Below are 26,767 nucleotides of genomic sequence, written 5' to 3'. Positions count from 1 at the left end.
GTAAGTTAAGCAAGCTTCTCTTGTTAATAGACTTGCTTATCGACATAATGTTCAACAGATCAACAATAAAAAACACCTTGAGAATGATCTCATCACTGCAACTTTCTCTGAATTGATAATTGTCAAATGCGTTTTTACAAAGTACAGACGACACAACGGTATAGAGTTCGAGACGACATGTACTGTATCTGCATGTGCGACGTCAACGTATATGGTAGGGAACATATTTCATGTATCCTTAAATAACCAGACTCGTTTACTTCACCTTTTTTCTGCCAGAAAATGTTGAGCCAATTCGTTACATGCTCTTTTAATGATCAGACCGGTCAACAAACAAGACTTCAATTTCAATATCCACTGCAAATTGCTTACAAATGATAACATTCGGCGAAAGTATGCTAAAGCAACAACATATATTCTAGAAATTAAATGTCTCATGGTAATTCGAGAGTAGTATTTTTCTTGTCTGTAAAAGGGCGTTCTGCAGAGAAAAGAACCTTTAACATTTGTAGCCATTTGATTTTATTCAGACGTGGTAAACAAATCAATTATTTCTATTTTTATAACCTGGAGACATAAAAAATAACACAGCGGCCATTCCAGGTCATGCAGATATTCTATTTACGTAAAAACAAACTTGAATATGGAACGGACTTAATATAGCTTATAATGATCCGAGAACGAAATACTTTGACATACATACATGGCTTCCTAAATTGGACTTCAGTTAAGAGTTGCACAGTAGAAGAATGTTTGAGGTATGCATGTTGTGTTATAATTTTTTGCGGCTTACCTGATCTGAAAACTGTCATTGAACAAACCAACTTTGAGCGAAAGGTTTGATCTACAAATGCCATTGTAAACGAATCACAGACTGCAATTTCGGCGAGATAATGATTTAAAATTAAAAGTAAACTCGAAAATGTATTGCATCTTTTATTGAACATTTCTTATATATTGTTATGGTATTGTTTTGCAAAAATATAGACAAAAGTAGGTATACATATCAAAATGCTCTCAAAATGTTGTTACATGTTTGCATTACAGACTTAAATACCTAATGCCTTAATATTTTCGAGTTGTAATTAGATTCAATGGAAACGAGTCTTTTCTAACTTACAGCTTTGCATTTAAGATGTATTTCGAAACGGTACTTTCAAGGATATATCCGATGTGTATGGCAGGCGTTAACTGGAATCGAAAGCATATTTAATTTATCAGTTGGGTGATGAAGAATTGGCGGGAAAACTTTATATCGAGGGAGGAGGTAGGGACAATGGTCAACATATTAATTGATAATATCTGGACATGCTTCCATTTCGGAAGCAAGTCCTAGGGCTCTACAACAAAAGGGATCATATCCGACATTGATATCCTGATCTGTTTTGAGGAATTTAACATGATGTCAGATTGGGCAGTCTGGAAGACAGGAAGGATTGTACATATTTATTTATAATAACTTGTTGATGATGAAGAAGGAGACAACTCCACAACAACAATCATACCTCATGTTCATGGTGTCTTCGATTTACATATTTTGGGAAAATCGTTAGTAACGATTACTTGGAAATAAACACTTATGTAATGGTCCTTCTGTTGGTTTTTGGAAGCATCGGATTTTGTTCTTTCACCGGAATGTCAACGATAGTTAAATCGACAAACACGTGGACATTGGCCGACACAGAAAATGATGCAGGCTGCAGAGGAATGTTCATGTTTTCTCGTTCCTGATGGACATTTCGAAGGTTTGAACAAAATTATAGAGTAGCGGGTATCTCCAAGCCAAATAGAAAAGTTAAAAGGGTAATAGTATCCAGCTTTAGCACCGTGCTATTGAGATGATAAGTTGTCATGGAGATAGTTAAGAAACTTAATAGTGGATATGAGTATGAGATTTTTTTAATAATCGCAAATGGTATATTAAAGCCTGTAACTGTAATGAACGTTCTCTTGACACCAACATGGCGATCAACAGAGGGAAACTAGCCTCCATCTTTAACTGCATGGGAGATCTGGGAAGGGCGGCGGATAGTTATAACGTGGTAATATATTACATCAGGGTTTCGATATTATAGGAGAAAAAATCGCCCTCTGCGTAAGGCTGGAAGCTTCCTGTGTGCCACCAATGTTGTTGTTTGATATGTCCAGGGCAGTGCACAGCATCGTTCAAATTAGATCAGCGAATGAAGCAAATTGGATGGACATGGCCGTTTAGATTCCTGGCATTAAAGTTTCTACATGTAATATCTAACATAAGGGGTCTACGCATGCGACTAAGGCATCTTTTTTAAATGCATTACAAACATTAAAAACGATACAGATGATTAAAAATAGCGCTTAGGCTTTATAGGAATTCACAGCAAAACGTACCCACAAAACATGTCGCCAATTGGCACATAAAAAAATCACGAGCAATATGTAGACAAAAATATGAACTTATAGTTGGCGGTAAACATTGATAAACTTCAGACAAATGCACATTAAGGCGAGTTCATAGTCAGTGTGAAGTATACTTATATCTGCAAACAATTATTTATTTAGTTTAGTCATAGTGATTACGTTTATATTCAAATTATTCTGCCAAAACATGCTGAAATAATTCAATTTAATACAAGATGTTACAAATATAATAATGTCACAATGCACAGTTCATCAATACATGTGTTGATTTGTTATTGTCTGGAACATGTTTATACTATAAAGAGCATTTTTAAAACTGATCACGTTGAGCACAAGCTGCATATATTTGGTAAAAATAATATAATTTGAGGCATAAAACATATCAAATTAATGTGCGACTCCAGAAGTAATCCGCAGTTTGTTTATTTTGCATTTTACACTCAAGTGTTTTTGTTTTATTTTTAACTTCCCGGTATAACCACAACGTTATATTATAAAATGTTTACATATTAAACATAAATTTTATTATGTTTGTCTCACGATGATATTTTTTTATAAAGTAAGTCGAACATGATAAATAAGTGTTTATGAGTTCTGATTGTTTGTAGATGTGAACACCAAGGATTGATGTAAATCCATCCATTAAATCGGAGGTAAAAGTCACTATAGTTAACAGGGAAATTCCTTACCTGCCATTAATGTCAACCTATATGGGGTGGTCGAAGGTATTTACCCCTTTCATACCTTTTAGGCGGTACTCCAACTATTTCACTTAAGTGAGTGGCAGACCTAACCAACGAGTTATAGTATTGATATTAGGCCAATTTTGAGCATGTTCTAACGAGATAATGAGTTTTCACAGAGTGGTTAACTATGTTTTGTGGATTTAAATAATCTATATTGTGTCAGTGTGCATTATTTCAAAATATCGATGATTATAATAAAGTTTAAAAATCTGAACGAGACCAAAACCATAAACAAATATCATTACCCCAGTGCCTTGCTAGGCAGTAACATGTTAAACTAAAATTGTGAATAACTATAAATATTACCAGATGTGTTTATTTACCCTGCATAACAGGCATGTGGATTTGATCGGTTATACATTGAAACAAAGCAAACAACTAGCTTCTATGTAAATATTTTATTTCTAATATTTTCAAACTGTTGAATTTTATTTACTTATTTTAATTATAGAAAATAACAGCCTAGTACCATGGATGTGGAAAGTTGTTCTTACATTGCGTAGGATGTTTTGGAATGAGCCGGTAAGCATTTCCCGTCTCGGGCATAAACCTGTTATTTAAATAAATTATTGAACATTTACGACTTGAAATATAAAATACGCCAGTTCAACAAAACATTTGTTTGAATGGTATTTCCTTTTTAAGATATATGAAAAAATACAAAGGGAATAGTTTGACGAACTGGACAATCTGCTAGATTGTCTGATATATCTTCATAGACATATTTTTACGCATCTATCACAAAGCATGCACTACTAAAATGAGTATCCGAAAATTTTCCGATTTCATCAGAAGTGCGGTCATGTTAAACATTGTTAGTCAACAATCTTCAAACTAAGCTTTTACTATATTCATTATTTTATTTTTTAACGTATCGTGCCAGACTATAGCCATCTTCAAGATACGTTTCAAATGCTATATGCTTTGTCGCAGGACTTGTTTTGCCGAGTAAACATTTATATATTTTTTTACTTTGAATCATTACTTACACATATTTTTTTATATTTGCCGTTAAGAAATAAAGCGGACAAAAGGCCACAAAGTATGGCAATTTTATTTTTTTAATTTTCAAAAATAGTTACAACCATTATATGTTTATAATTGTTTGTGTATTTATGAAAGTAAATTAAAGGCCACAAAATAAATTAAAAAAAAATGTTAATGAATAACTAGTAGTCTTTTTTTAATTCTGTTTTGACGTTTTAGCCAAAAAGCGTGTTTATAATAATACCAGAAAAAATATATCATTGGATTTTAAGACTTTACAAGGCAAATGTTAGTGCGTAATATTTCCTCTGGTATAAATAACACTTGCCATGTAAAGTCACAACATGTAAACAATAATTTCTTTGCCTTTGTGTTAAAAAAGCCTTTTGACCGAAACGTCAATAATGAGTCAACTTAATTATCTGTAGAGGTAGTATCCCTTCTTAATCATTAAATTCAATAACTAGTTTGTTTTATCACCTGTTCCGTGATGCATTGATAAAGGTTCTGCCTTTTAACTTCAAAGCGTTTCAGATATAAAAAAACAGATTCCTGGGGATGTCCGTACTGTAAAACAAATATTTTGTAGAATTTTTTTTTCTATATTTCTCAGTTATTTCTTTTTTAATACTTTTCAATACATTTATAAGGAAATCTGTATTTCATTATTTAAAAGAAATACAGGAAGAAAGCTCAATAAAATCTTTCTAGTAAAATGTCTTAATATGCCAAGTCAAATTTTAAAAATATTTTCAACTGCTCCAATTCAAGTTAAATCAATATCTAACTACATTGTGTTGTAACACATTCATCACGATAGAAAGCAATTAAAAATATTTACGATAACAATTGAAAAATTACAATACAATACAAAACCGTACCATCGTGCTTTCACATTATGCATAACGCACAATAGATTTTTTCCAATAGCAATACTGTGTTATGTTTTAATTAGTTACTAATATAGTGTTTATCATTCTGGTAAGGTTGTAACAATTTACAGAATGCCTTATCCTTTGCGTAATTATTCTCCGAGTCAGATAAAAAGACGGACTGATTGTCGTAATTACTGTTCTGAATGAACTTATTGTATTCGATTTCTAAATGGCAAAACCATGTTTGCAGCGGCGAACAAAATGGCATCAGAATCAACAAAATCCTCTATTTGTTTATTATTCATTTATCTCAAGTTCTGTTCGTTCTAAGTCAATATCAATTTCTTACGTCAACAAAACTTTATATAAACTGGAACGCCTGTCTTAAATTATTAAGTATTATGAGTCTTTTATTCCTTAATTTGCAAATGAATTACATGTAATTATATGTTAGTTTTAAATTGAAGACATTTGGCATTTATAAATTATTTGAATTAGTTTTCCCTAAAGTATGTCATACAGATACACAACAGTGTCATCAATTTTCATGTGATAAATATTCGTCATTTCATTATGCTCAATCATATCCACGTACAACTTTCTATATGGTTGTTTTTGTTGATGATGGCGTTGTTGTGTACTGCTGTAACTTGTCAAGATACTCAACTTAATATATCACTCGTGAACATATTCGATATATGACTACATGTACTCGTAAACGTATCATATTGGCTCTATAGTCACTCGTGAACCAGTTTGTTCTATGACCACTTGTGATCATATTTCTTCTATGACCTCTCGTAAACATTTATGTCCCATGACCACTCGTGAACGTATTTGTTTATATGACCACTCGTGATCAAATATACCCTATGACCCTTCGTGAGCATGTTTGTTCTATAACCTACCGTGAACATTATTGCACTATGACAACTCGTGAACATGTTTACTCGCAAATTATAAAAAGTGATTGTTCTATGACAAATTGTGAACATATTTGCTATTAGACCTTGCGGGAACATATTTCTTATATTACCTTTCCTGAACATGTTTGCTTTATTACCAGTCGTGAACATATTTGCCCAATGTATCTCGTCAACATATTTGATCTATGTCCCCTCGTGAACAAATATGTTATATAATCACTCGTGAACATTTTTGCTTTAAGACCGCTCGTGAACATGTTTGATCTTTGACGTATCGCAAAAATGTTTGCTCTATGACCACCCATGAACGTGTTTGTTCTATGACGTGTCGAAATAATGTTTGCTCTACGACCGTTCGTGAACATATTTGTCTTATTTCCACTCAGGAACAAGTTTGTCCTATGAACACATGTGAACATGTTTGCTCCATGACTCCTCGTGAACATATTTGTCTATAAACGCATTTGAACACATTTGCCCCATGACCACTCGTGAACGTATTTGTTTATATGACCACTCGTGATCAAATATACCCTATGACCCTTCGTGAGCATGTTTGTTCTATAACCTACCGTGAACATTATTGCACTATGACAACTCGTGAACATGTTTACTCGCATATTATAAAAAAGTGATTGTTCTATGACAAATTGTGAACATATTTGCTATTAGACCTTGCGGGAACATATTTCTTATATTACCTTTCCTGAACATGTTTGCTTTATTACCAGTCGTGAACATATTTGCCCAATGTATCTCGTCAACATATTTGATCTATGTCCCCTCGTGAACAAATATGTTATATGATCACTCGTGAACGTATTTGCTTTAAGACCCCTCGTGAACATGTTTGATCTTTGACGTATCGCAAAAATGTTTGCTCTATGACCACTCATGAACGTGTTTGTACTATGACGTGTCGAAATAATGTTTGCTCTACGACCGTTCGTGAACATATTTGTCTTATTTCCACTCAGGAACAAGTTTGTCCTATGAACACATGTGAACATGTTTGCTCCATGACTCCTCGTGAACATATTTGTCTATAAACGCATTTGAACACCTTTGCCCTATGACCACTCGTAAACATATTTGTCCTATGACTACTCGTGAACATATTTGCTCTAAGATCCCCTGAGACCATATATGTTCTATTTCTCCTCGTTAGCATATTTGTCCTAGTATGACCACCCGTGAACATGTCTGTTCTAAGACCCCTCGTGAACGTGTTTGCTATAAGGCCAATTGTTAACATACTTGCTCGATAATCCCTCATGAACATACTTGCTCTATAACCCAACCTGAACAATTTTGCTCGATAGTCCTTCGTGAACATAATTGCTCTATGACCCCTCGTGAATACATTTGCTCTATGATCCCTCCTGAACATATCTGCTCTATGAACCTAACTGATTATATTCGTTCTATGACCACTCGTGCACATTTTTTTCTCTATGACCCCTCGTGAGCATATTTGCTCAATTACCCATCGCTAACATATTTGCTCTATAACCCCTCGTGAACATATTTGCTATAAAGCCAATTCCACTTGTTAACATACTTGCTCGATAATCCCTTATAAACTTACTTGCTCTATGACCCCTCCTGAACGTATTTGCCCGATGACCCCTCGTGAACATATTTGCTTTAAGGCCAATCGTGAACATACTTGCTCGATAATCCCTCGTGAACTTATTTGCTCTATGGCCCCTCGTGAACATACTTGCTCTATGACCCCTCCTGAACATTTTGGCTCTATGAATCGTCCTGAATATATTTGTTCTATGAACACTCGTGAACATACTTGCTCTACGGCTCCTCTTGAACATATTTGCTCAATTATCCGTCGTGTATATATTTTCTCTATTACCTCTCCTGAGCATATTTGCTTAATGACCCCTTGTAATGATATTTGCTCTATGACCCCCTCGGCAACACATTTGCTCTATGACCTCTCGTAAACACTTTTGCTCTATGTCATCTCGTGAACATATTTGCTCTATGACCCCTCCTAAACATATTTGCATTATTATCTCTCGTGAACGTATTTGGTTTATGATCACTCGTTAGCATATTTGCTCTATGACAACTCGTCAACCTATTTCGTCTATTACCCCTCGTGCACATATTTGTACTAAGACCACTCGTCAGTATTTTTACTCTATGACCCCTCCTAAACATATTTGCACTATAAAATCTCGTGAATATATTCGTTCTATGACCACTCATGAACATTTTTGCTCTATGACTCCTCGTGAACATATTTGCTCAAAACCCATCGTGTATGTACATTATCTATGACCTCTCGTGAACCTATTTGCTTCATGACCCCTCGTAAACATATTTCCTAAATGACCCCTCTACACCATATTTAAGCTATAAGCGCTAGTGAACATATTTGCTCCATGATCCATCGTTAACAGTTTTGGTCAGTGACCGCTCGTGTACATAATTTTACTATCGCTTCTCGTTAATATATTTTTTACTATAACCCTTCGTGAAAGTATTTGCTCCATAACCCCTCGTGTAAGTATTTGTAACCCAAGACAATCGTGAAAATAATTTTTCTAAGGCCACTCATGAAACATGTTTGTTTTATGACATATCGTGACAAGGTTTACTCTATGACAACTCGTGATCTTGTTTGTTCTATGACCTGTTGTGTAAATCTTTGCTCGATGATCACTCATGAAAGTATTTGTCTTGTGACCCCTCGTGAACATATTTGTTCTATGACACCTAGTGAACATATTTGCCTCCAAGAACACACGTGAATGTGGTTGTTCTATGACACTTCGTTAACAGTTTTGCTTAATGACTACTCGTCAACATATTTGCTTTATGACTGCTCGTGAACATATTTTCTCTATCAGCCCTCGTGCACATATTTGCTCTATGACCACTTGTGCACATTTTGGCTCTATGACCATCGTGCACATATTTGCTCTATGACCTCTCGTGCACATATTTGCTCTTTGAGCCCTCGGGCACATGTTTGCTCTATGATCTCTTGTGCACATATCTTTTTATGACTCCCTGTGACATAAATTCTCTAAGATCCATTTTGAACATAATTTCTCTATGACTCCCTGTGAACATATTTTCTCTATGAACCCTCGTGCACATATTTTCTCTATATCCCCTCGTGCACATATTTGTTCTATTACCCCCCGTGAATATATTTTCTCTATGACCCCTCGTGAACACTTTTCCTCTAAATCACCTCGTGCACATATTTTTTTAAGACACTTAGTGCACATATTTTCTCTATGACTCCTAGTAAACATTTTTTTTCTATAACCCCTCATACACATATTTGCTCTATGATCCCTCGTGCACTGCACATTTTTGCTCTATGAGCCCTCGTGCACATATTTGCTCTATGACCTCTCGTGCACATATTTGCTCTATGACCTCTCGTGCACATATTTGCTCTATGAACCCTCGTGCACATATTTGCTCTATGACCTCTCGTGCACATATCTGCTCTACAACCTCTCGTGCACATATTTGCTCTATAACCTCCTGTGCATATATTTGCTCTATGACCCCTCGTGCACATATTTTCTCTATTAACCCTCGTGCACATATTTGATATATTGCTTCTCGTGCACATATTTTCTCTATGACTCTTTGTAAATATCTTTTTTCTATAACCCCTTATGCATATATTTGCTCTATGATCCCTCGTGCACTGCACATTTTCCTCTATGAGCCCTTGTGAACATATTTGCTCTATGACCTCTCGTGCACATATTTGCTCTATGAGCCCTCGTGCACATATTTTCTCTATGACCCCTCGTGCACATATTTGCTCTATGACCTCTTGTACACATATTTGCTTTATGACCTCTCGTGCACATATTTGCTCTATAAACTCTCGTACACATATTTAGTCTATGAACCCTCGTGCACATATTTGTTCTTTTGCCCCTCGTGCACATATTTGCTCTATGACCACTCGTGCACATATTTGGTCTATGAACCCTCGTGCACATATTTTCTCTATATCCCCTCGTGAACATTTTTCCTCTAAATCACCTCGTGCACATATTTTTTTAAGACACTTAGTGCACATATTTTCTCTATGACTCCCAGTAAACATTTTTTTCTATAACCCTCATACACATATTTGCTCTATGATCCCTCGTGCACTGCACATTTTTGCTCTATGAGCCCTCGTGCACATATTTGCTCTATGACCTCTCGTGCACATATTTGCTCTATGACCTCTCGTGCACATATTTGCTATATGAACCCTCGTGCACATATTTGCTCTATGACCTCTCGTGCACATATCTGCTCTACGACCTCTCGTGCACGTATTTGCTCTATAACCTCCTGTGCACATATTTGCTCTATGACCCCTCGTGCACATATTTGCTCTATTAACCCTCGTGCACATATTTTCTCTATAACTCCCTGTGAACATATTTGCTCTATGAACTCTCGTGCACATATTTGATATATTGCTTCTCGTGCACATATTTTCTCTATGACTCTCTGTAAATATATTTTTTCTATAACCCCTTATGCATATATTTGCTCTATGATCCCTCGTGCACTGCACATTTTCCTCTATGAGCCCTCGTGAACATATTTGCTCTATGACCTCTCGTGCACATATTTGCTCTTTGAGCCCTCGTGCACATATTTGCTCTATGACTTCATGTCAACATATTTTTTATAAGATCCTTGTGCACATATTTTCTCTATGACTCCCTGTGAAAATATTTTCTCTATGACCCCAATTGCACATATTTACTCTATGACTCCCTGTGGACATATTCTCTCTATGACCCCTCGTGAACACTTTTGCTCTTTTACACCTCGTGCAAATATTTTCTCTATGACGTATCGTGCACATATTTTCTCTGACCTCTCGTGCACATATTTGTTCTATGATCTCTCGTGCACATATTTTTTTCTCTATGTCCCCTCGTGCACAATTTTGTTTTATGACCTTTTATGCACATGTTTGCTCTATGAGCCCTGGTGCACATATTTGCTCTATGACCTCTCGTGCACATATTTGCTCTATGACCTCTCGTGCGCATATTTTCTTTATGACTCCGTGTAAACATATTTTCTCTATGACCCCTAGTGCACATATTTGTTCAATGACCCCTTGTAAAAATGTTTTTCTCTATGATCCCTCGTGCATTTATTTGTTCAATGACCCCTCGTGAACATATTTTCTCTATGAGCTCTCGTGCATATATTTGCTTTATGACCATTCGTGCACATATTTGGTCTATGAGCCCTTGTGCACATATTTGCTTTCTGAGCCCTCGTGCACAAAGTTGCTCTATGAGCTTACGTGCACATATTTTCTCTATGAACCCTCGTGCACATATCTTCTCAATTACTCCCTGTGAACATTTTTGCTCTATGACCTCTCGTGCACATATATGCTCTATTACCTCTCGTGCACATATTTGCTCTATTGCCTCTCGTACACATATTTGCCCTATGAGCCCCCGTGCACTTATTTGCTCTATGGACTCTCGTGCACATATTTGCTCTATGACCACTCGTGCACAAATTTGCACTATGACCACTCGTGCACATATTTGTTCTATGACCTCTCGTGCACTTATTTGCTCTATGAGCCCTCGTGCACATATTTTCGCTATGACTCCCTGTAAACATATTTTCTATATGACCCCTCGTGCACATATATGCACTATGACTCCCTGTAAACATATTTTCTCTAAGATCCCTTGTGCACATATTTTCTCTATGACTCCCTTTTGTTCTATCAAACCTCGTGCACATATTTTCTCTATGACCCCTAGTGCAAATATTTTCTCTATGACCTCTCTTACACATATTTTCTCTGTGACCTTTCGTGATCATATTTGCTCTATGACATCTCTTGCATATATTTGCTCTATGACCTCTCGTGCAAATATTTTTCTATAATTTCTCGTGCATATATTTGCTCTATGACCCCTCGTGCACATATTTTCTCGAGGAACCCTCGTGCCCATATCTTCTCAAATAATCCCTGTGAACATATTTGCTTTATGACCTCTCGTGCACATATATGCTCTATTACATCTCGTACACATATTTGCTCTATGAGCCCACGTGCACATATTTTCTATATGACCACTCGTGCACATATTTGCTCTATGACCTCGCGTGCACATATTTGCCTTATGACCTCTCGTGCACATATTTGCTCTATGACCTCTCGTGCACATATTTGCTCTATGAGCCTTCGTGCACATATTTTCTCTATGACTCCCTGTGAAAATATTTTCTCTATGACCCCAATTGCACATATTTACTCTATGACTCCCTGTGGACAAATTCTCTCTATGACCCCTCGTGAACACTTTTGCTCTATTACACCTCGTGCAAATATTTTCTCTATGACGTATCGTGCACATATTTTCTCTATGACCTCTCGTGCACATATTTGTTCTATGATCTCTCGTGCACATATTTTTTTCTCTATGTCCCCTCGTGCACAATTTTGTTTTATGACCTTTTATGCACATGTTTGCTCTATGAGCCCTGGTGCACATATTTGCTCTATGACCTCTCGTGCACATATTTTTTCTATGACCTCTCGTGCGCATATTTTCTTTATGACTCCGTGTAAACATATTTTCTCTATGACCCCTAGTGCACATATTTGTTCAATGACCCCTTGTGAAAATGTTTTTCTCTATGATCCCTCGTGCATTTATTTGTTCAATGACCCCTCGTGAACATATTTTCTCTATGAGCTCTCGTGCATATATTTGCTTTATGACCATTCGTGCACATATTTGGTCTATGAGCCCTTGTGCACATATATGCTTTATGAGCCCTCGTGCACATAGTTGCTCTATGAGCTTACGTGCACATATTTGTTCTATGAGCCGTCGTGCACATATTTGCTCTATGAGCCCTCGTGCACATATTTTCGCTGTGACTCCCTGTGAACATATTTTCTCTATGACAACTCGTGCACATATTATCTCTTTGATCCCCCGTGCACAAATTTTCACTATGACTCCCTGTGAACATATTTTCTCTAAGATCCCTTGTGCACATATTTTATCTATGACTCATTGTGAACATATTTTCTATATGACTCCTCGTGCCCTTATTTTCTCTATGACTCCCTGTGAACATATTTTCTATATGACCCCTTCGTGCACATATTTTCTATATGAATCGATGTGGACATATTTTCTCTATGACCCCCGTGCACATATTTTCTCTATGACCCCTCGTGAACACTTTTATTCTATTAAACCTGGTGCACATATTTTCTCTATGACCCCTAGGGCACATATTTTCTCTACGACCTCTCTTGCACATATTTTCTCTATGACCTCTCGTGCACATATTTGCTCTATGACCCCTCGTGCATATATTTGTTCTATGACCTCTCGTGCACATAATATTCTATGATTTCTCGTGCATATATTTGTTCTATGACCCCTCGTGCACATATTTTCTCTATGAACCCTCGTGCACATATCTTCTCAATTACTCCCTGTGAACATTTTTGCTCTATGACCTCTCGTGCACATATATGCTCTATTACCTCTCGTGCACATATTTGCTCTATTGCCTCTTGTACACATATTTGCTCTATGAGCCCCCGTGCACTTATTTGCTCTATGGCCTCTCGTGCACATATTTGCTCTATGACCACTCGTGCACAAATTTGCACTATGACCACTCGTGCACATATTTGTTCTATGACCTCTCGTGCACATATTTGCTCTATGAGCCCTCGTGCACATATTTTCGCTATGACTCCCTGTGAACATATTTGCTCTATGACCCCTCGTGCACATGTTTTTTCTATGTTCCACCCGTGCACAAATATGCACTATGACTCCCTGTAAACATATTTTCTCTAAGACCCCTCGTGCACATATTTTTTTCTATGAATCCCTGTGAACATATTTTCTCTAAGACCCCTCGTGCACATATTTTTTTCTATGAATCCCTGTGGACATATTTTCTCTATGACCCCTCGTGAACATATTTTCTCTATGACCCCCCGTAAACACTTTTGTTCTATTAAACCTCGTGCACATATTTTCTCTATGACCCCTAGTGCAAATATTTTCTCTATGACCTCTCTTACACATATTTTTTCTATGACCTCTCGTGATCATATTTGTTCTATGACATCTCGTGCACATATTTTCTCTATGACCCCTAGTGCAAATATTTTTCTATAATTTCTCGTGCATATATTTGCTCTATGACCCCTCGTGCACATATTTTCTCGAGGAACCCTCGTGCCCATATCTTCTCAAATAATCCCTGTGAACATATTTGCTTTATGACCTCTCGTGCACATATATGCTCTATTACATCTCGTACACATATTTGCTCTATGAGCCCACGTGCACATATTTTCCATATGACCACTCGTGCACATATTTGCTTTATGACCTCGCGTGCACATATTTGCTCTATGACCTCTCGTGCACATATTTGCTCTATGACCTCTCATGCACATATTTGCTCTATGAGCCTTCGTGCACATATTTTCGCTATGACTCCTTGTGAACATATTTTCTCTATGACCTCTCGTGCACATATTTGCTCTATTACCTCTCGTACACATATTCGCTCTATGAGCCCTCGTGCACATATTTGCACTATGGCATCTCTTGCACATTTTTGCTCTATGATCGCTCGTGCACATATTTGCTATGGGACCTCGCGTGCACATATTTGCTCTATGACCTCTCGTGCACATATTTGCTCTATGACCTCTCCGGCACATTTTTGCTCTATGGCCTCTCGTGCACATATTTGCTCTATGAGCCCTCATGCACATGTTTTCTCTATGGCCTCTCGTGCACATATTTGCTCTATGACCTCTCGTACATATATTTGCTTTATGACCTCTCGTGCACATATTTGCTCTATGACCTCTCGTACACATATTTGGTCTATGAACCCTCGTGCACATATTTGTTCTTTTGCCCCTCGTGCACATATTTGCTCTTTGACCACTCGTGCACATATTTGGCCTATGAACCCTCGTGCACATATTTTCTCTATATCCCCTCGTGAACACTTTTCCTCTAAATCACCTCGTGCACATATTTTCTTTAAGACACTTAGTGCACATATTTTCTCTATGACTCCCAGTAAACATTTTTTTTCAATAACCCCTCATACACGAATTTGCTCTATGATCCCTCGTGCACTGCACATTTTTGCTCTATGAGCCCTCGTGCACATATTTGCTCTATGACCTCTCGTGCACATATTTGCTCTATGACCTCTCGTGCACATATTTGCTCTATGAACCCTCGTGCACATATTTGCTCTATGACCTCTCTTGCACATATCTGCTCTACGACCTCTCGTGCACGTATTTGCTCTATAACCTTTTGTGCATATATTTGCTCTATGACCCCTCGTGCACATATTTGCTCTATTAACCCTCGTGCACATATTTTCTCTATAACTCCCTGTGAACATATTTGCTCTATGAACTCTCGTGCATATATTTGATATATTGCTTCTCGTGCACATATTTTCTCTATGACTCTCTGTAAATATATTTTTTCTATAACCCCTTATGCATATATTTGCTCTATGATCCCTCGTGCACTGCACATTTTCATCTATGAGCCCTCGTGAACATATTTGCTCTATGACCTCTCGTGCACATATTTGCTCTTTGAGCCCTCGTGCACATATTTGCTCTATGACTTCATGTCAACATATTTTTTATAAGATCCTTGTGCACATATTTTCTCTATGACTCCCTGTGAAAATATTTTCTCTAGGACCCCAATTGTACATATTTACTCTATGACTCCCTATGGACATATTCTCTCTATGACCCCTCGTGAACACTTTTGCTCTATTACACCTCGTGCAAATATTTTCTCTATGACGTATCGTGCACATATTTTCTCTATGACCTCTCGTGCACATATTTGTTCTATGATCTCTCGTGCACATATTTTTTTCTCTATGTCCCCTCGTGCACAATTTTGTTTTATGACCTTTTATGCACATGTTTGCTCTATGAGCCCTGGTGCACATATTTGCTCTATGAACTCTCGTGCACATATTTTTTCTATGACCTCTCGTGCGCATATTTTCTTTATGACTCCGTGTAAACATATTTTCTCTATGACACCTTGTGCACATATTTGTTCAATGACCCCTTGTGAAAATGTTTTTCTCTATGATCCCTCGTGCATTTATTTGTTCAATGACCCCTCGTGAACATATTTTCTCTATGAGCTCTCGTGCATATATTTGCTTTATGACCATTCGTGCACATATTTGGTCTATGAGCCCTTGTGCACATATTTGCTTTATGAGCCCTCGTGCACATAGTTGCTCTATGAGCTTACTTGCACATATTTGTTCTATGAGCCGTCGTGCACATATTTGCTCTATGAGCCCTCGTGCACATATTTTCGCTGTGACTCCCTGTGAACATATTTTCTCTATGACCACTCGTGCACATTTTATCTCTTTGATCCCCCGTGCACAAATATTCACTATGACACCATGTGAACATATTTTCTCTAAGATCCCTTGTGCACATATTTTATCTATGACTCATTGTGAACATATTTTCTATATGACTCCTCGTGCCCTTATTTTCTCTATGACTCCCTGTGAACATATTTTCTATATAACCCCTTCGTGCACATATTTTCTATATGAATCCATGTAGACATATTTTCTCTATGACCCCCCATGAACATATTTTCTCTATGACCCCTCGTGAACACTTTTATTCTGTTAAACCTGGTGCACATATTTTCTCTATGACCCCTAGGGCACATATTTTCTCTACGACCTCTCTTGCACATATTTTCTCTATGACCTCTCGTGCACATATTTGCTCTAAGACCCCTCGTGCATATATTTGTTCTATGACCTCTCGTGCACATAATATTCTATGATTTCTCTTGCATGCATTTGTTCTATGACCCCTCGTGCACATATTTTCTCTATGAACCCTCGTGCACATATCTTCTCAAATAATCCCTGTGAACATATTTGCTCTATTACCTCCCGTGCATATATTTGCTCTATTGCCTCTCGTACACATATTTGCTCTATGAGCCCCCGTGCACATATTTGCTCTATGACCTCTCGTGCACATATTTGCTCTATGACCTCTCGTGCACATATTTGCTCTATGAACCCTCGTGCACATATTTGCTCCATGACCTCTCGTGCACATATCTGCTCTACGACCTCTCGTGCACCTATTTGCTCTATAACCTCCTGTGCATATATTTGCTCTATGACCCCTCGTGCACATATTTGCTCTATTAACCCTCGTGCACATATTTTCTCTATAACTCCCTGTGAACATATTTGCTCTATGAACTCTCGTGCACATATTTGATATATTGCTTCTTGTGCACATATTTTCTCTATGACTCTCTGTAAATATATTTTTTCTATAACCCCTTATGCATATATTTGCTCTATGATCCCTCGTGCACTGCACATTTTCATCTATGAGCCCTCGTGAACATATTTGCTCTATGACCTCTCGTGCACATATTTGCTCTTTGAGCCCTCGTGCACATATTTGCTCTATGACTTCATGTCAACATATTTTTTATAAGATCCTTGTGCACATATTTTCTCTATGACTCCCTGTGAAAATATTTTCTCTAGGACCCCAATTGCACATATTTACTCTATGACTCCCTGTGGACATATTCTCTCTATGACCCCTCGTGAACACTTTTGCTCTATTACACCTCGTGCAAAAATTTTCTCTATGACCTATCGTGCACATATTTTCTCTATGACCTCTCGTGCACATATTTGTTCTATGATCTCTCGTGCACATATTTTTTTCTCTATGTCCCCTCGTGCACAATTTTGTTTTATGACCTTTTATGCACATGTTTGCTCTATGAGCCCTGGTGCACATATTTGCTCTATGACCTCTCGTGCACATATTTTTTCTATGACCTCTCGTGCGCATATTTTCTTTATGACTCCGTGTAAACATATTTTCTCTATGACACCTTGTGCACATATTTGTTCAATGACCCCTTGTGAAAATGTTTTTCTCTATGATCCCTCGTAAATTTATTTTTTCAATGACCCCTCGTGAACATATTTTCTCTATGAGCTCTCGTGCATATATTTGCTTTATGACCATTCGTGCACATATTTCGTCTATGAGCCCTTGTGCACATATTTGCTTTATGAGCCCTCGTGCACATAGTTGCTCTATGAGCTTACTTGCACATATTTGTTCTATGAGCCGTCGTGCACATATTTGCTCTATGAGCCCTCGTGCACATATTTTCGCTGTGACTCCCTGTGAACATATTTTCTCTATGACAACTCGTGCACATATTATCTCTTTGATCCCCCGTGCACAAATTTTCACTATGACTCCCTGTGAACATATTTTCTCTAAGATCCCTTGTGCACATATTTTATCTATGACTCATTGTGAACATATTTTCTATATGACTCCTCGTGCCCTTATTTTCTCTATGACTCCCTGTGAACATATTTTCTATATGACCCCTTCGTGGACATATTTTCTATATGAATCCATGTAGACATATTTTCTCTATGACCCCCCATGAACATATTTTCTCTATGACCCCTCGTGAACACTTTTATTCTGTTAAACCTGGTGCACATATTTTCTCTATGACCCCTAGGGCACATATTTTCTCTACGACCTCTCTTGCACATATTTTCTCTATGACCTCTCGTGCACATATTTGCTCTAAGACCCCTCGTGCATATATTTGTTCTATGACCTCTCGTGCACATAATATTCTATGATTTCTCTTGCATGCATTTGTTCTATGACCCCTCGTGCACATATTTTCTCTATGAACCCTCGTGCACATATCTTCTCAAATAATCCCTGTGAACATATTTGCTCTATTACCTCTCGTGCATATATTTGCTCTATTGCCTCTCGTACACATATTTGCTCTATGAGCCCCCGTGCACTTATTTCCTCTATGGCCTCTCGTGCACAAATTTGCTCTATGACCACTCGTGAACAAATTTGCACTATGACCACTCGTGCACTTATTTGCTCTATGAGCCCTCGTGCACATATTTTCGCTATGACTCCCTGTGAACATATTTGCTCTATGACCCCTCGTGCACATGTTTTTTCTATGTTCCACCCGTGCACAAATATGCACTATGACTCCCTGTAAACATATTTTCTCTAAGACCCCTCGTGCACATATTTTCTCTATGACTCCCTGTGAACATATTTTCTATATGACCCCTCGTGCACATATTTTTTTCTATGAATCCCTGTGGACATATTTTCTCTATGACCCCTCGTGAACATATTTTCTCTATAAACCCCCGTAAAAACTTTTGTTCTATTAAACCTCGTGCACATATTTTCTCTATGACCCCTAGTGCATATATTTTCTCTATGACCTCTCTTACACATATTTTCTCTATGACTTCTCGTGATCATATTTGCTCTATGACCTCTCGTGCATATATTCGCTCTATGACCTCTCGTGCATATATTTGCTCTATGACCCCTCGTGCACATATTTTCTCGAGGAACCCTCGTGCCCATATCTTCTCAAATAATCCCTGTGAACATATTTGCTTTATGACCTCTCGTGCACATATATGCTCTATTACATCTCGTACACATATTTGCTCTATGAGCCCACGTGCACATATTTTCTATATGACCACTCGTGCACATATTTGCTCTATGACCTCGCGTGCACATATTTGCCTTATGACCTCTCGTGCACATATTTGCTCTATGACCTCTCATGCACATATTTGCTCTATGAGCCTTCGTGCACATATTTTCGCTATGACTCCTTGTGAACATATTTTCTCTATGACCTCTCGTTCACATATTTGCTCTATGACCTCTCGTGCACATATTTGCTCTATTACCTCTCGTATACATATTCGCTCTATGAGCCCTCGTGCACATATTTGCACTATGGCATCTCTTGCACATATTTGCTCTATGATCGCTCGTGCACATATTTGCTATGGGACCTCGCGTGCACATATTTGCTCTATGACCTCTCGTGCACATATTTGCTCTATGACCTCTCCGGCACATTTTTGCTCTATGGCCTCTCGTGCACATATTTGCTCTATGAGCCCTCATGCACATGTTTTCTCTATGGCCTCTCGTGCACGTATTTGCTCTATGACCTCTCGTACATATATTTGCTTTATGACCTCTCGTGCACATATTTGCTCTATGACCTCTCGTACACATATTTGCTCTATGACCTCTCGTGCACATATTTGCTCTATGAACCCTCGTGCACATATTTGCTCTATGGTCCCTCGTGCACATATTTGCTCTATGACCACTCGTGCACATATTTGGTCTATGAACCCTCGTGCACATATTTGCTATATGGCCCCTCGTGCCCTTATTTGCTCTTTGACCTCTCGTACACATATTTGGTCTATGAACCCGCGTGCACATATTTGCTCTATGGCCCCTCGTGCACATATTTGCTCTATGACCACTCGTGCACATATTTGTGCTATGAACCCTCGTGCACATATTTGCTCTATGACCACTCGTGCACATATTTGGTCTATGAACCCTCGTGCACATATTTGCTCTATGACCACACGTGCACATATTTGGTCTATGAACCCTCATGCACATATTTGGTCTATGAACCCTCGTGCACATATTTTCTCTATTACTCCCTGTAAACATATCTTTTCTATAACCCCTCATGCACATATTTGCTTTATGATCCCTCATGCACATATTTTTCTATGACCTTTTATGCACATATTTTCTTTATGACTCCCTCTGAACATATTTTCTCTATGACCACTCGTGCACATAATTGTTCAATGACCCCACGTGAACATATTTTCTCTGTGAGCCCTCGAGCATTTATTTGTTCAGTGACCCTTCGTGAACATAATTTCTTTATAACCCTTCGTGCACATATTTGCTCTTTAAGCCCTCGTGCACATATTTGCTCTATGACCCCTTAGTGCACATATTTGCTCTATGAAATCTCGTGCACATATTTGCTCTATGACCCCTTGTGCACATATTTTCGCTATGTCTCACTGTGAACACATTTTCTCTATGACCCCTCGTGCACATAATTTCTCTATGACACCACGTGCACATAATTTTTCTATGACCCCTCGAGCACATATTTTCTCTATGACCTCTCGTGCACATATTTTCTCTATGACCCCTCGAGTACATACTTGCTCGAAGACCTCTCCTGAAGATATTTGCTCTATGACCTCTCATGAAATACAATTTTCTGAATTTAAATGTTCATGAATTAGTAGAAACAAATTGATTTACCTTAAAATGTAAAGTTATATCCGCATAGAATGTTTCGTGCACGAAGAATTAAATGTATCTGTCATTCAGCTTTGGGCAGTCGGCGTGTTTACTTCAATAACTTTTCTGTTTTATCATATTTTAAAATTTTGTGTAGAAAGTTACTAATGGATTGTTATAAATATGTTTATACATTATCAAACATGGGTGGTTTTAATATGATCACGAAAAAAGTTCTGCTTTATTCAGTCTTAAATATATCATTGTGTCTGACTTTATGTGTACATGTACAGTTGGTTGCCCAAGTGCCTATCCGAGTATTAAATCTGAAGTTCTTGAAATGATATTGACTTTCTGAGAGATTTTTGAAGTTGGATATGAATTGTGTTCATGGAACATTTTTTACTTTGTCGCCCCTCGTGAACATATTTTCTCTATGACCCTTCGTGAACATATTTGCTCTAAATCCACTTGTATTTTGTCAAGAAACTTAACATATCACGTATTTCTTCTTGTAAACGCGGTTTACAAAGGACGACCGTTCTTGGATCTCTGTATAGGCATATGTTTTAGTTTAAACAGGAACTTAAAAAAATGGACGTAGAAATTCAATACCCGTTCCAAGAAATGACTGCCGATGAATTACAACAATCAGTCAATAAAGGCACGTTACTTATGAAACATTTACGTCTGAAACCAAAATCCTTTATTAACTAATAATCCTGTTGTAACGGTAACCGGAAGGTGGAGCTTAATATTAATCAGTAACGTACATATATTGAAATATGGTTTCAATGTATCCGTTAAGAATTGCATAATAGCGATTCAACTCTTCTTAATCGAATTTGGTAAGAAAACGCAACATACATGATAATGAAAATCTTAAAGACAGTAAAACTCTATATTTCTATTGCTCTTCGATTTATTTTTCAGCATTAGCACAAAAAACCCATGCTATCGTGAAACAAGGTCAATCAGACATGTAATTTAAGGTTTATAAAAACGTTTTATGGGACATGCGTCAAAGCAAATCTCGTCTAAATGCACAAGTGCTTAAGCCAATCAGAAATGTAACAGTACATTTAAATGCAAAATGGTCAAGGCAAACCGGAAATTCAACCTTAAGTTTAAAGACATTGGTCCAAGTCAATCGGACGTGTAACTTCATATTTAAAGGTAAAAGTGTCAAGGCCAATCATACATGTAACCTCAAGTTTTAATTGAAATAAATTCACATGGGTAATAAATCAGAGATGTTTCAATTTAATGTACATTGAAGGTGTGTATTTTTAGAAATGAATAGTTGCCAGATCTACATTTTTTGAATTATTGAAGAGAAAAAAGCCTTTTACTGACATAGACGTTTCATTTAATTGTCTCATTTTTTAAGCATTGTCGTTTGTGATGATATTAATCTTAAATGGGATTTTCATTGAATTTAACCCATTTTATTAAACATATCAGTTCATATTCATCTAAAAATGATTAAGAAGCCGAAATGCCCTTGTTTGTACTTGGTGCTTATACAACAAAATGACATTTATCATTTCAGCTGATTGGGTTACAAACGCCATTTAGTATCTATGGAAAATTTGGGATGTGACAAGATGGATGTGCTTAAAGTAACATATGATATCACAGATTTACCAGAACTTAAATACTTCTCTAAAAGGATTCAAGAAATAATAATTAACTGCCAGAAAATGAAAGCAAAGATTGAACGACATACAAAAGCCATTGTGTCCAAATCCGAAAAAATCTTTGGTAACATTAGCATTATGATTTTTAATAAAGATGATTCGAGGGAAAGTCGATTATCTGTCAAAGAAGTAATTTCTCTCGTCAATGATGTGACTCCGCGTCAACAGAAAATGCATGAAGATAAACTTTCGAGGCAAGATTCAACTCTTGAAAGCGGTGAAATAAGGGTAGATTTTGTTGCTGAAGGGTGTTTACAAAAATACAATCAATGTGATCACAGTTGTCACAGGTCTTTCCTGTTATCGTCTAGCGGCAAGTATGCCGTTGTTGACGGTAAAGCAGCAGTCGTAGATATGAAGGAGATCGAAAGAGTGCTTGTCACCGACATTTACAATAAGGTTGTAGAAGTTGCAGAACACGTTATGTTTGAATCTCTTCAAGGCGTTTTACAGGCTCTTCAGAACAGGTGCATGCCGAACAAGAAACGTGCCAACTACGGTAATGTTGGCAAATACCCTTTGCGATCCCGCAAAAATGTGTGACCAGTTCCGTATCACTCCATTGATATGCATTTTCGCTTAAAGTCGTGCTCTTCAGATCGATTTAATCCCTAATAGCTGTTCAAGCAAGTTTAAAACACTATGTTTTCCTCTGCAAATAAACATGTACATACATTGTAGATGATAGGTTGTCTTTTGGTTGATCTACGAAAACAAATGCTTTTGATAGTTCGTGCTTATTATAATAACTAGAGTCACGTGAATTATTTCTCATGAATTCGATTCAAACGTTTTCAATCGTATTTCTGAAAACTATACAAAGACAAGTCTGTCAAATTCAAAATTATATTAACAAACTCACAAACCAGGAATATATCACAATTTGACCAAGCAACTGATTTCGGATAACACTCATGAAACAATTTCTCGACATACTTGTTATCAAAACATGGTGAAGCACAGACAAGGTTAATCAGATGTTTTTGACTGCAAAGTAAAAACTATATATCAAAAGTCAGGCGAACGAAAGAAACTGTACAAATAAGCAGTAAACACACCCGGGTTTATTTTTTTTTCCTGCAATAGCAAAGTATACCAGGAGGCACCCCTCTTTTATCAAAGTTGCATTTAATATAGTAAACTGCGAAAACCTTGTCCAGGTTTAAAGGGTATAACGTTATAATTAAGTTTGAAATATTAACATTTCAATAAGAACATTTTATTAACCTTTAAACAAGAAAAATGTTACAACTGTTCTACAGCAAGCATGCTGTATAAACAAAATAAAACTAATCTTACTATGTTTTCTTTAAGGAAATCCGTCGCAACGAAATGTATACTGCATCTCATCGGAAGACCAGGAAATTGTTCTTGAATTGATAGCAGAGGCTCGCCATGTTTTCAAAAGCAGCTGTCTATCGGGCCAAAAGATGTGGGGTATTCTTGATGAAGAAACTGATGTTATTGTCCAGCTTGATGAGAAGGTAATTTTGTGGTTTGTTACCGAATGAGTATCATCGTCCTATCTGGCAATTTAACCAGGACTGAACTACTGAAATTGCTGATTATTATTTGGTTAGCTTTCTACCGCTATATTGCACTTACGGGTTTTATGACATTCATTTTGTAAACCAAATAGTGTTTTGGATATTTATTACAATGATAAAGCGTTAAGATACAAGTAGGATTTAACTAGGATGTATACAGCTTGCCAATAAAGCACTTTTGAGCTTAAGAATAGCATACACAAATATGAATATAGATGTATGTTCTTTTTTTGTGAAAATGAACGTCTTTATTTAGTGTTGCATTCCATTTAAACAGGAGTTTCATGCTATGCAATTTGCTTTTGTTTTCTGAAAATTACTAAAATTTGTATATATGTCATCGCCCCGTATGACCAAAATACGTCACAGTATACAGAATTGTTTTTATATTATGCGTTCTCATATGTTTGTAATGACTGGTTTAACATCTTACTCTCTTCAGACGGCGCGTAAAATATTGGAATCAAACAAGTACGTATATGGATGCGGTCTGAAAGGAAATCAACTCCAAATCGATATAGACGAACGCGCCCTGAAAGACGTTGACAATGACGAAGAAAGACACAGGAAAATACTTAAACGACTGTTACGAAAGCATGGCATTTCAAACTACACGACTAACTATGGTTTCTTCAAATTAGAACCTTTCACATGTACAATCGGGAGTAAAATCAGCTGTGGTCAGGGAAGCCGCCAATTCAGAAGAACTCTAGGCGGATTTGCTGAGAAAGGACGGAAACTGTATGCACTCACTGCACGACATTTCTTAATCGAGGACAAAGTCCATCTGATAATAGAAATGAATAACACCGAAATATCGCAACCCCTAGGACAAGTGGAGCAAGGTCGAGTGGAGAACAAAGGAGAGCTTGATATAGCTGCTGTTCTTATTCATCCGAACATAACGATTCCAGAAGATGATAAGATGTTAAAAGATAGTGAAGGAACAATAAGGCAAAGCATTTTGTTTCCATTTCAAGAAAAAATCCCAGAAATTATAAACGAATTAACTCATCAAGCGGTACACATCTGGGGCTCCGAATCTAAACCTGGACTAGGAAAGATTACCATTCCAGAGTATTTCGTGAATGGACTTCAGAACAAACTCGTTGTTGTCGAGGATAAATTATTTTCGGGAGAAGATGATCGCTTTGGTAAAAAGGGCGACAGTGGTTCAATTATTTGCTCTGATGATATAGCCGGACAACATGTTAACGTGTATTGCATGTTGATGGGATCCGACAACAACGCAGCTGTACACAGAGACACACGGGAACGCCGTAGATACTTGACATTTAGGATGGAAGCAGGTATCCTTCAACTGAACCAAGAACTCGGAGGACGATTTAAGCTATGCTAACACTTAAGTTTAAATGATTTAAAACACAAGACACCCGAAAATGTATCGCTTCTTAAAAGCACAAGATAAGTTTTTATTTTCTTAAGTTTGCAAAAGCCGAGAAGGAAGGTCATTGATTACAAAGGTACATTCAGTGTGATCCGTTGCGTAAACAACTAGAAACTCATTACTCGCGAGTTAGGTTTAGAATTATAGCTTTGATAACATGCAGGTTTCCGATGCCGTGAAATGCCTAAAAAGGGACTTTACAATGACTTTAATTGTACCTTTAAATCGTATCAGACGGGATCATCAACAACAGTTATAATTGCGATTGCAAAATTCGAAATAAAAGATCATCTAAAGTGAGGATTATAACTGATCGGACAGAATGAACGGTATTGTAGTGTTTTTCGAACATACATATTGAAGGAATTGCGTTCGCAACGCTTCCGTCCCTTCTAGCACGGGTTAATTCACCCAAATGCATAATTGTAGTGCAAAAATGCCATTTCTAATTTGTCATTTGAATTGTAGTCCTTCCACGTGAAAATAATGTGGAACATTTTAACTTTATGATTGAAAGTTTTCGTTTTTGGGATTCAATGGTATAAATGTGTCTTGGATTATTATGTATATTTGTTGTGTGATTGGTCTTTCACTTTGCTTTTAATAATAATGTCTACTTTCATATACATTACAATTATAAACTTTCAACTGATCGTTAGCAATTTTTTTATTTGAACAATGTTTAACGACTAAAATGTGTTATTTATGGACGGTGAACACAATTATTTTAAAACAATTTGGATTATGGATTGCTGACTGAAATGCTGCAAATAAACACAATGAATTTGTTCGTATACGCAGTTTGAATTGATATTTTAAAACGCTTGAGTCGTTTGAATGAGGTTATTTATAGTGGTCCAAGGTACTTTTGAATTAGATGAAGACTACATTGCTG

At 37.2% G+C, this 26,767-nt stretch overlaps 1 protein-coding gene across 1 annotated transcript; it reads left to right on the top strand.

The window, feature by feature from the left end:
- The first annotated feature begins 3,410 nt into the window (after window positions 1–3,410).
- LOC128215571 (uncharacterized) lies at window positions 3,411–26,334 on the top strand. Its single transcript, XM_052922262.1, has 4 exons — window positions 3,411–3,535; window positions 22,770–23,416; window positions 24,232–24,401; window positions 24,907–26,334. Exons 2-4 carry the CDS (start codon window positions 22,801–22,803, stop codon window positions 25,822–25,824), a joined length of 1,704 nt encoding a protein of 567 aa, XP_052778222.1. The 5' UTR covers window positions 3,411–3,535; window positions 22,770–22,800; the 3' UTR covers window positions 25,825–26,334.
- The last annotated feature ends 433 nt before the right edge of the window (window positions 26,335–26,767 follow it).

This window comes from Mya arenaria, chromosome 13, assembly GCF_026914265.1.
Source record: "Mya arenaria isolate MELC-2E11 chromosome 13, ASM2691426v1".
In the NCBI taxonomy this organism is placed as follows: domain Eukaryota; kingdom Metazoa; phylum Mollusca; class Bivalvia; order Myida; family Myidae; genus Mya; species Mya arenaria.
Note: the sequence above shows the minus strand (reverse complement) of the source record. Positions and strands in the feature narration are given on the sequence as shown.

What these genes read in the sequence shown, in the direction of transcription:
- LOC128215571 (XM_052922262.1), top strand. Translation starts at nt 22,801, where the DNA reads ATGGAAAATTTGGGATGTGACAAGATGGATGTGCTTAAAGTAACATAT. An exon ending in CAAGAAACGTGCCAACTACG is followed by an intron (nt 23,417 to 24,231) that starts GTAATGTTGGCA and finishes GTTTTCTTTAAG; the next exon opens with GAAATCCGTCGCAACGAAAT. An exon ending in TTGTCCAGCTTGATGAGAAG is followed by an intron (nt 24,402 to 24,906) that starts GTAATTTTGTGG and finishes TACTCTCTTCAG; the next exon opens with ACGGCGCGTAAAATATTGGA.